At 38.6% G+C, this 12,238-nt stretch overlaps 1 protein-coding gene across 1 annotated transcript in view; it reads left to right on the forward strand.

The window, feature by feature from the left end:
• The window catches only part of LOC101973794 (putative tetratricopeptide repeat protein 41), an 82,800-nt gene that overhangs the window by 1,497 nt on the left and 69,065 nt on the right, over positions 1-12,238 (forward strand). The window contains exon 2 of the mRNA XM_040279063.2: positions 11,054-12,053. Within this exon, the coding sequence (XP_040134997.2) occupies positions 11,267-12,053 (787 nt within the window). The 5' untranslated portion in view covers positions 11,054-11,266. The remainder of the gene's footprint in view (positions 1-11,053; positions 12,054-12,238) is intronic.

Consider the following 12,238-nt stretch of genomic DNA (forward strand, 5'->3'; position numbering starts at 1 on the left):
ACATCTGCCCAATTTACCTCCATTTGTTGTTAGTAAGCAGAGGGTAACTTGCAAAGCACGTCTCTGCTTCTGTGCTTACATTTTTGTTATTGAGAGGATATTAGGGTGATGATTACATCAAGAAATCTGAATTAGTTTTGTATATTTTAACCCTTTTTTGCTTCTTTTTAGAAAAAGATGAGTCCCATCACTTTTCTGCATTTGATAGCTCAACTTCTTAATCTTTTTCTCTATCTTATTTATTAACAAATAAGCCATCAGTTCTGAAACTGTGAATGCCATCTTAACTGGTCACTGGTGGGTAGTTTGTGCTGCACCTGGGGGAACTGAGAGTGAGAAGTGCCTTCCAAAATAGAGCTGCTGCTTGTGGGAAGAAGTTTTTGCAGATGATGATGAGAATTCCTGAGGTAGGCAGAGCACAAAACATTAGGCTGACTCAGCTGTGCTCTTTAAAGACAAAAAAATCTCTGACAGATCACCCTGTAAAAGAAGTGGACAGTTTCCTGGATTCCTAGTCTTGCTGTCCCTGGCAACCCCCTTCTCTTCACCTCTTTTGACTTTTAAAGTGTCACTGATCCCTAATTCCTATTTTGGCCTATCTCCCCTAGAACTGCACTCCCAGGTAGTTTGTAACCTTTCAATCTGATTCTCTTGCTTCCCAATTTTAGTTTTTCCCTTTGACACTGTATTTCCATGGATGCTGCTACTGGAAATGACTACTTTGTTGTTATGCTGCTTTTGAATGCTACTAGGTAGCACCCTGCCTTGCAGTTAACTTGGAAGGAAAAACCAGATAGGCAAAGGAATGTAGTTAGGGGCAATGAATGGCTGTCCTAGTAGGCAGGTGTAGTTCAGCAGTGTAAAGTCAGGGAGAATACAGGAGACCAAGGCAGGAAAGCAGGTGGCATCAAGGAGCATTGAAGAATGGGGTGGGTTGGTTGGTTGGTTTCTTCCTTTGTTCTTTCACTTACTAATTCAGCAAATGTTAAGGACCTGGTATTTGCCAGGTATTAGGCTGGGGGCTGGAAATACATAGATGAGCAGTATATATACGATCTCTGTACTGAACTTCAGCTAATATTAACAATGGAGTTGCATCGTAAATGCAAATATCTTGTTTAAACTCAAGTACAAAAGAATGCCAGGCAAGGTAATATCAACAAACTTTTGGGGCTGATAAAAATACCCTTAATCTTGATATTGGTGGTGGTTAAGACTATCGAAGTATATACTTTATTTATTTATTTATTTTTAAAGACAGAGACAGAATTTTTTTTTAATATTTATTTTTTAGTTTTCGGCGCACACAACATCTTTGCTTGTGTGTGGTGCTGAGGATCGAACCCAGGCCGCATGCATGCCAGGCGAGCGCGCTTCCGCTTGAGCCACATCCCCAGCCCTCAAAGTATATACTTTAAAAGGATGATTTTTTAAAATAAAAAATATGAACAAATGAGTATAACAAAAGAGAGAATCCAAAAATAAGGGTTTTAATTTAATAAGTGACAAAATGAGATTTAAGGGACTAAAGATAGTTTACTTCATGAATGATGCTAGCCTTGACTGGTTATCCATCTTAAATATTTATTGAGATGGATATTTTCAATAAAAATATTTTTAAGTGTACAGTTCGATGGTTTCTCATTTAAAGAATACAACAGCAACTGTCATTTTATACAACAAAAACACTTAAAAACCATTTTAGTAAGAATCATGAACCAGATAGGGATGTCCATTATTATCAGTATTGTCCCATACTCTTTAGAAGGGTCCTATAGTAAGAAAATAAGTTGATATAAATTTTAGAAAAGTTGAAGTTCTTCATTTTGAAAGTCTTTCTATCTGGTGACAGAACTGTATATCCCAGAAACTCTAGCTTTTTAAAAATGTTGAGAATGAATATGAGAAACTGGTATATTACTGACTTGAAGATAAATCTATTAAAATCAGTAGTCTTGGGGCTGGGCTTATAGCTCAGTTGGTAGAGTGCTTGCCTCATATGCATAAGGCCCTGGGTTCAATCCCCATCACCACACACACATACACACACACACACACACACACACACACACACACATAAACACACTCACAAATCAGTAGTCTTGTTCTAATTTGCAAATAACACAGAAATGGAAATTTTAAAATTTTTCATATAAGAGGCAAAACATAAAATATATAGGAATAATAAAGACTTAGTTTGAATACAAAGAAAACAATAGAATATCAAAGAATATAAAATAAAGGAACTTGGGTCAAGTTCCATAACCTATGTATTATCTATGGCTGTGTAGCAGATTATATGGAAGCTTGCAGCTTAGAACCATACACATTAATTGTCTCACACGGTGTCTGTATGTCAGGAATCTAGGAATACTTAGCTGGTACTTCTGGCTCAGTTTCTCAGGAGCTTGCAGTCAAGATGTTGGCTAAGGCAGAAGTCATCATCTAGAGGCTTGACAAGGGCTGGATCCAAGACCCAGAACCCTGCAGGAGCTCTGACGACTCATAACCAAGCTCAGAAATCACAGGTGATCATTTTTGCAATAAGTCTACTCAGGGAGAGGGTGTGAGTACTGGCAGTCAGAGATCACTGGGGTTGATTTGAAGGTCAGCTGCTACCACACCCTAATTGCAGAGAAAGCTGGAAAAGGTTGGACATGGCCCTGGGTTCAGCTTCCCTCGAGAGACGGGCTCAGAATCATAAGTTGGGAATTTCTCCAAATATAGGAAGAATGGGAAGAGACTTTAGATACAGTCCAGTCAAAAAAAAAAAAAAAAAAAAAAGATCAATGTCTAACCACATTTGAATATACAAACAAATGAGTACAACAAAAAAGAGAACCAAAAATAAGTTGTTTCAATTTAGTATGTGACAAGAATGAGACTTCAATTCAGGGGAAAAGATAGTTTATTTCATAAGTGATGCTAGCCTTGACTGGTTATCCATCTCCAATATTTAATATTTTCTTTGCAATTCTAAAATTTAAATTAACAATGATAACTTGATTCAGAAATATGTTGGAAGGATATTTCTTAATGAGAAGTTCAGCCTGGCAGTGTTAGAAGAGGAATTTAAAAAAAAAGTTTACAAGATACTTATTATTTAAGGCCTGCTATTACTGCTGCAAAAATTAATGTTGGAGTCAGACCCCAAGACAGGATTTAAGTAACTGCAAAATCCACACTCAGCCTCTGAAAGTGTACCTCACAACATGGAGGTGCCACAGTGATGTCTTGCTGCCATCAGGTAGATGAGAGCATAAATAGCATTGACTTCCCTAGTGCAGAAGTAGAATCCTTTGGGCTGGGGTTGTGGCTCAGCAGTAGATCACTTGCCTAGCACGTATGAGGCCCTGGGTTCAATCTTCAGCACTACATAAAAATAAATAAGTAAAATAAAGATATTGTGTCCGACTAAAACTAAAAAATAAATACTTTTTTTTTTTTTTTTAAAGAAGTAGGGTTGAGGATGTGGCTCAAGTGGTAGTGTGCTCGCCTAGCACAGGTGGGACCCAGGTTCCATCCTCAGTACCATATAAAAATAAAAGGCATTGTGTTGTGTCCATCTACACTTAAAAAAATAAATATTAAAAAAAGATATTGTGTCCACCTAAAACTAAAAAATATATATTTAAAAAAAAAGTAGAATCCTTTCAATTCTGTGTCAATCTTTCTTAGTATACCAAGAGAAAGTCAGTTTGGTACAAGTTTGTCTTTAGTATCTCTCCAAAAGTTAATTTTCCTTTTCAATAAAAAGAGAACTAGAATTTAATCACATTGGTTTTAATGCATATGATCAATGCTATATGATAAGGATTTTCCATTTAGTAACAAAAAATTTCTAGTAACATTTTTTCGGTTTAAATTATTATAAAGAAATATAAAAAGTCATGCCCTACTTTTTGTTTCTTCTGTCTACTAAAAAACAATTGTTTTCTTCATTTAGGTCTTTTTGCTTTTAATGTTTTTCAGTTAATCACTCTCCCTGCCCTGCAAAAATTGGAAAGACTATCAGCAGTTGTGAAGCAGGATATAGAGATAATAGTTTTTTAATTTTAGATTTTAATTATGTAGTAATCGATTACAGAAGCAATTTTGCCATAATCTCACCATTTTAAAATAGCTGCTATGTTTGTTATTCTGAACTTTTCTTTCTTGTGTGCATTCACTTTAATAATAGGAGTAAATATTGTTTCTTCCTAGACAGTGTCTTAAACATTGTGTATTTAGTAGCTTAACTTCTACCACTCTGATATAATGTTATCTCTATTTTACAGATGAGGAAACTGAAGCACAGTGAATTTAAGAAAATTTCTGTAAGGACTTGAATCCAAAGAATTGGGTCTTCTGAGCTTGGACCTTTGGCCTTTATACTGTGCTTTTCCCATCTTTAGTAATATTATATTAACACTGTTATTGTTATGGTCTAGTATTATTCCTTTCCATAAAATACTTATTTATAAGCATTTTACCTTTGCTGTGTGGTCTCAGATTTTTAAAGAATCAAGTTTACTTTGGCAGAATTTAAGTGTTCAAGTCATAAGCTTTGATGAATGTCTATCCCTGTGTCACCACCACTATAATTAAGATATGGAACATTTCCATTGGCCCAAAGGAATCACCTGTGCCTCTTCCTATTTATTTCCTCCCCAAATCTGCAACAGGTGACAAATGAGTGACTTTCTGTCACCATTCTAATTTGTTTTACTTCCTCTTTGACCTATGAGTTATCATTATGCTATGTCACTTGTCTGTGCCTTGTCCCAAAGTTTTTTTTAATGAATAATGATATAATAATTACTATATAATTTTAATATTTATAACAGAGTCCCACCAGGCTACTTTGTTGGTGAATTTGAATAGTAATAGTATATCAGTTTCTATCCCCCCTCCTTTTTTTTTGATGAGGTCTCACTGTGTTGCCGAGCCTGGCCTAGAACACCCACCTAGGATCAAGTGATCCTCCTGCCTCAGCCTCCCAAGGAGCTGGGACTACAGCTGTGTGCCCCCACTGCACGTGGCTCCAGCCTTTTCCATTGATTTTATCTATCTCTTCACATTTAGAGGGTATTTCTTCTAAGTAACAGATATTAGAGTCTTTGCTTTTTTTTTTAATCTTATCTGTCTTATCTGACAATCTCTTTAAGTTGTACTTATTTATGTATGATTTAATTAATTATTTTATTGCATTTAAGTCTGCCATCTTGTTATTTGATTCCTGAAATTTGTCCCAGCAGTTTTTTTTGAAGTATTTTTAGTTATAGATAGACACCATACCTTTATTTTATTCATTTTTCTTTACATGGTGCTGAGGATCAAACCCAGTACCTCACCCACTAGGCTACACCCCAGCCCCTAGCTGAGTTTTATTGTTTTGTTTTGTTCTCTTTTTCTTCGTTTTTTGGTACTGATTATTTCCAATTTATCTCTGCTATTGGCTCATTGGTTATGTCCCTTCTTAGGGCGTTTATTAGTCACCCCAGGGTTTGCAATGTGCATCTTTCATTTACTGCTGTCTCTCGTTCTATATTGTACCATCTTGTGTGTAGTACAGGAACCTTAGACAAGCCCTCCTCAAGCCTGTTCTCGTGCTCTGTGCTTCTTGCCTTTTACCTCTATGTGTGTCATAACCCCACAGTGTACTATGCCTGTTTCTTTTTTCTTCAACTGTCAGTTATTTTTGGAGTGATCAATATAAGAAAAATGTCTTTCATTTTTACCATTTCAGAACTCTTTATTATTTTTGGCAAATCCAAGTTTCTGTCGGCATCACATCCTGCTCTATTGAGCCTCCTTTAGCATTTATCATAGCCCATGCCTGCTGGCAGTCACTCCTGTGTGTCTGAAAAAGTCCTAGTTTCCCTTCATTTATTTTTGATAGGACTCTGGGTTGGACATTTTTTCCTCTTTTAGTGTTGTACTTTAAATAAATTGCTCCTATCTTAGAGCTTGTGTAGTCTTATAATAAATCCTCTGTAATTTTTTGTGTGATGTTGTCTAGGTATTTTATTTTCCTCTTTTTATTTTTTGAGTGTTCATATTGCTCAAGTTTACCTGAGATACTTGGGTTGGTGGCTTGATGTCTTTCATTATTTTGGGGAAATTCTTAACTGTTTTTCTTCAAATAGGTGTGCTCACTGATTCTTTCTTCTACTGTATTTAGTCTTTAAATAAGGTTAATGAAGGAATTCTTTATCTCTGACATGTTTTTTTCTTTCTGGTATATCCTTTTTTGTGTGTGTGGAAGTAATACTGGGAATTGGAGTGCTCTAGTACTGAGCTATATCCCAGCACTTTTTATTTTTTTATTTTGTGACAGGGCCTCTAAGTTTCTGAGACTGGCCTTGAACTTGGAATCCCCCTGACTCAGCCTGGTGAGCCGCTGACCTTATAGGCATGTGCCACAGTGCCTGGCTAGTATTTCCATTTTATTCTCTTTCATAGTTTCCATCTTTTTACTAAACATTTACATCTATTTATGCATATGTTACATCTTTTTCATAGATTTTTAAAAACCTTTTAATCATAGCTACTCAAAACTTGTCTGAAAGGTTCAACATCTGGATCATGTCTGAGTATGGTTCTGTGGATCGATATATCTATTGAATATGGATATATTTTTTTTTTTCTGTACTGGGATTGAACTAGGGCGCCATATGTGCTGTGGAAGTGCTCTACCACTGAGCAATATTCCCAGTTTTTAAAATATTATTTTGAGACAGGATTTTGCTAAGGTGCTAACTATGATCCTCCTGCCTCAGCTTCCCAAGTAGCTGGGGTTACGTGCATGTGCCATCCTACTTGGCACTGATGGATTTGTTTTCTTATAGCATATTTATATGTCCATGATTTTTAAATTAAAATCTAGATATTATATTAGAACTAGTTGAGGCTCAGTGTTAGTTTGGATATGAGGTGTCTCTCAAAAGCTGGTGTTAATGCAGGAATATTCAGAGGTGCAGAGATTAGATTACGAGAACGTAACCAAATTGGTCCATCCTAGTTTGGCTGTACTAAGTGGGTGGTAATTGTGGGCAGGTGGGGCATGGCTGGAGGAGATGTCCCTGGGGATATGTCCTGGAGGGGCACAACTTCCCAGTGGTTGCTTCCCCCCCCCCCCCCCCCCCCCCCCCCCCCCCCGCGTTCTCTGCTTCCTCCCTGCCATGAGTGGAGTAGCTTCCTTCTGCTGGGCCCTCCTGCCCTGATGTTCTGCCTCCCCTTGGGTCGAGAGCAATGGAGTTAGTCCACTATGGACTGAATCTCCAAAATTGTGAGCCCAAAATAAACTTCCTCCTGTAAGTTGTTCTTGTCTGGTATTTTGGTCACAGCAATGAAAAGGTGACTAATACAGTAAGATAGATTATAATTAATCCCTGGGTCTTGTTTTGATCAATCTGTGAGTGTGAGTTGAGTCAATGCTGTTAGGATTGATCCGGTTTAGCTTTCATTGTCCTGTTGAGACCTTCCATGCAGCTGAGGCCTCAGATTCCTCTAGTGCTGAGCTGCTGCCACCTTTTTGTAGGGAAACAGCGTTTTTTTTTTTTGTTTGTTTGGTTGTTTTTTTCTGAGAGCTGCAGTCAGCTCTTTGCTTCCAGCTCTCCCCAGGTTCACCTTGCCCAGTCCCCGCTCTGAGCTCCTGGTCTTCCTCCTGCTCTGGTAGACTGCTGTTTGGGGTTACTTGGTGCTGACTCCACCAGCTGGAGGGGGCGCTCACTATTGTCTTTGGCCTCTCCGGGTGAGACTGGCGGGAGTACTTTGGCGCTGGGGGGAAGGCTCTTTTCAGGGTTTCTGCCCTCCTCCCCCAGGTATCCCAACTCTGTGTGTTCTCCTGCCGCTCTGGGAGGCGTGTTAAATCTCTTGGCCTCAGCACCGTGTTCTGAGCTCTAGATGGTTTCCTGCTTCTCCCCAAGGGTTAGAGGACTTTTCCCCTCTCTCTTTCCCCAGTTGCAGTTGGCAGTGGTTCCAGAAACTGTGCTCTTCTCCCATTGGCTTATGCTTTGTGTAAGGAGGGTCTGGGGATGTGAGCAGGGTTCTTGCTGTTCCACAGCACCTGCCAATCACTTCCTATGGGCCTGGTGCTTCCTCTGGTCTCCTATCTTGTCCTTAGTTTTTTTTAATCTCATGGGACAGAGCCTGTGAGCTTCCCTACATATGGACTCCTATTATACCACACCCTTGGACTAGCCCACTCTTGGTCTTTAATTCCTAGAAATTAAAATTTTTTTGTTGATGTTTTCTTACTTGATTTTACGGTAGCTTTTCTCCTATGCTCCACCACCAGTTTGTGTCCCATCTGTCCTTGAAGGGACCTGTCCCTCTTTTGATTCCAAGTTACTTGTTTACCTTAGGACCTCAGGCCTCTGATCAGCTCAAGAAAATTTTTAATTTTATAGTTGTTCTGGGTTTTTCTCATTATTGGGGTGGTTGGAGCAATCTTTTGGATTTCTACATCCCAAGAAAAAAAGGAAACACCTCAGAGGCTTTTGGTATACTTTATTATTTCCCCAGTTAGGATGAAGATCTCTGAGACCTGCAGATCTGGGGTGTAGCTGTGGGCCCCCAGGAGGGAAGCACGGAAGTTTGTCTTGCTTTCCTGCGGGAATCTACCAAGGCCTTCTCAACAGAATCTCCCAGAGTCTATAAATATCTAGAATTTTCAGGGTTTAAGCCTTTGTGTATGGGACGGACAAGATGAAGCCTGGCTCTTTATGCACTGCTGAGGCCAAGGGCCTGTTAAGAGTTTTCCATTATCAGCCTGGATCCATAGAAGTCCCTAGATAGCATGGCTTTGTTTTGTCTTGCTGTTTTATAGATTTTTTAAAATCACTGCTTTTTGGGACTGGGGTTGTGGCTCAGTGGTAGAGTGCTTGCCTCACATGTATGAATCACTGGGTTCAATTCTCAGCACTGCATATAAATACATGAATAAAATAAAGGTCCATCAACACTAAAAAATAAAAAAAAAATCACTGCTTTTTATAGGCCTCAATTGTAGTGTTCTTTTGCATGATTTTATATTTATTCTGCCTAGAATTGAGCTTTGTAGAATCCATGGGTGCACAGTTTTCATAATGTTCGGCATTTTTTTTAGCAGTTGTTTCTTCAAGTATTGTTTTTCTGTCCTTTCCTCTTTCTCCCCTCCTTCTGGGTCTCCAAGTTGAGAACCACTTGATATTGCCCCTCATTATTGAGGCTTTACTTGGTTTCTTTTGGTATTTTTGTTTGGTATGTGAAATGTACTTCAGTTTACATATTTTTTGTTCTTATGTTTTCAAGTTCACTGATTTTTTTTCTTCTGATAAATTTTTTTCTTGGTAATGAGAATGTAACCTAGGGTGCCTTTCACTGAACTGCATCCCCAGCCCTTTTTTAGTTTTAATTTTATTATTATTATTATTAAATTTGAGAGGAGGTCGTCTCAATAAGCTGTTTAGGGACTCACTGAATTCCTGAGGCTAGCTTTGAACTTATGATCTTCCTGCCTTGGCCTCCCAAAGAGCTAGGATCACTGGTATGTACCACCATGGCAGAAGGTGACGTTTTGCAAGGGCCAATAACCTATCTCTAGTTTCCTATGATAGTGAGAGGTCTATTAATAAAACCCCATGATGTTTATTCTGTCATCTTTTAGAGCTTTTTTGGTAAAATGGTGTAAGATTGTGTTTTAAAATTATTTTTTTTTCTGAATTGTCACCTATTTATTATAATATTGCTCATAGGATAGGATTTTCTGCCCCATTTCCAAAAAATGAGTTTATGGATTTTCATGACAGAGTCTTATCTCTGTCATATGGTGGCATTATCATGTTCATGTTCTGGAGTCAGGCTGAGCTGGGTTAAGATCCTGGCTCTCCATTTCTACCTGAATGACTTTGGACCTGTTGCTTATCCTGCTTGAACTTTTGTTTCTTCATCTATAAAGTAGGAATGCTGTTATTTTCTGTCATAGGATTGTTGAGACAATTCAATGCAAAAGGGTTAATGCTTTTTTTTTTTTTTTTTGATACCTGGGATTGAACGAGGGGCACTCAACCACATCCCCACCCCTATTTTGTATTTTATTTAGAGACAGAGTTTCACTGAGTTGCTTAGCGCCTCCCTGTTGCTGAGGCTGGCTTTGAACTTGTGATCCTCATGTATCAGTCTCCCAAGCCCCTAGGATTACAGGCATATGCCACTGTGCCTGGCTAGGGTTAATACTTTTTTTTTTTTTTAAGTTGTAGATGGACACAATACCTTTTTTTTTTTTTTCCGTTTTCTTTTAATTTTTATGTGGTGCCTGGGATCAAACCCAGTGCCTCACACATGCTAGGCAAGTGCTCTAGCACTGAGCCACAACCCCAGCCCTAGGGTTAACATTTTTAAAAACAGTACTGTGCTTTTTAAAAAATTGCCAAATGCTTGTGACATCATGTGTTCTTTCACAAGTAAAAACAACAAACATAACCAGAAAAGCAACATTTGGTATGGAAATGAGTTATACCAAGGAAAAGCTTATAAAACCAGGTAGTTTTCTTTATCTTTTTTTTTTTTTTAAACATCTTGCAAGCATAATGATGTTGTTAGAGGCTGTGTGTTTTTCCATTAACTCAGTGGAATTAAATTCTAGCCCATGTAGGTGAATGGAATGTTGTGTGAGCCTGTAAAATTTAAGATTTAAAAAAAAAAAAATCACGGGTCCTGGAGTCAGACTTCCTCTCAGCTGCCAGCCACATTGTTGGTCTTGATACTTTTGATTTGTTTTTCCTGTGCTGACCTCAACTTTATACCTGTTTTCGTTCTTGCTTCTGGTCACAGTGGTGAATCTTCCTTGATTTATTCTGCCCCTTAACACATTAGGCTCCTTTTCTGGACTTCTCTTCCTTTAACATATGGGGCAAAAGTAGCAGTTAGGTGAAGAACCCCTGGGGAGGTGAATGGGAGACTGGGGGAGGGAGGTCTGTGTCAGCATCCTCTCATCTTGTTGTGCTCAGTTCTTTAGTAAGAGCTTTCGGGGAAGTGGGGAGATAGGAGCTACTTGGAACTCTAAAATGAAATGTTTTTTCTTTTTCAGTCCTAACAATCAAGATTTTTTTTCCTGACCTTCAAATGGTGGGCATCTCTCATCCTCAAATGATGATCCTCACGAACTACCTTGAGGAAAGATTGCCATCTGTTCCTAGCAAACATCATTAGGAGAAAGATCTAAGAGCAGTGAGGGCTGGAGGCCGCCCCAGGATGAAAACCGTCATGATTTGAATGTGATATCTTCCCCAAGCAAAGGAAAATGAACCAGAAGGCAAATGAGAATGTAGAAAGAGTTGCCCAATTCAATGTAAAGCCCCAGACACCCATTCGGCCTTACATCTGCTCCACTCTGAATGATTTTCAAGAAGAGAGGAACTTTTTGGCAACCAACATCTTCCCTCAGCTTAATGAACTCTGCAATTCCCGGGGTACATACTTCAAACCTGTGGACCTGAGGTGGTCAGTCTTGAAGGCCCAGAAGTCCTTGCCGGCCAACTTGTATCGACAGGGTTGCTGTCTCCTCTCCCAGCAGCTGAAGCTCTGTCTTGATTATGTGAACAGCTGCTTTCCCTTCTTCATCTGCATGTTGGGTCAGACCTATGGGGACTTCTTTCCTGACCACTCACCTTTCATGTTCTCCAAAGCAAAAGACCTATCAAATTTATCCAAAGCAGAGCAGAATCTTTATGTTGCTGCAAAAAATGGTTATCCTTGGGTCCTAGAGACTCCCAACTGCAGCCTGACGGAGTTTGAGATCATCCAGGCAGCATTTCGGAACCAGTCACAATTTCAATATTTTTATTTCAGGACCAGGACCACGCTGCTGAAGATATTAAGTGGGGAAGAGGAGGAGAGTCTGTCCTCAGGTGCTCTGGTGAATGAAGAGGAAAAATTGAAGATTGGAAGACTTAAGGCCAAGATCATTAGTAAAGGGCTTCCCATCAGATTTTATAAAGATCTCCAAGAGTTGGGGGAACTGGTTTTCAAGGACTGGTCGTTTGTGATAGAAAAACTTAACCCAATCACTTTAATGATCAAAAATATAGGTGAGTGAATGTGATTAACACAGGTTAATGTTTTGTATGTCTTCCTAGGAAAAAATTTTTTAAATGATTGAAAACATTCCTTAAGCATTTAATATTATCCATTTTATGCAATATATATTTTTTTCATTTTTTAAAAAATATTTTTTAATTATACATGGGTACAATATCTTTATTTTGTTTATTGA

The sequence above is a fragment of the Ictidomys tridecemlineatus genome, chromosome 6 (genome assembly GCF_052094955.1).
Source record: "Ictidomys tridecemlineatus isolate mIctTri1 chromosome 6, mIctTri1.hap1, whole genome shotgun sequence".
Lineage (NCBI taxonomy): Eukaryota > Metazoa > Chordata > Mammalia > Rodentia > Sciuridae > Ictidomys > Ictidomys tridecemlineatus.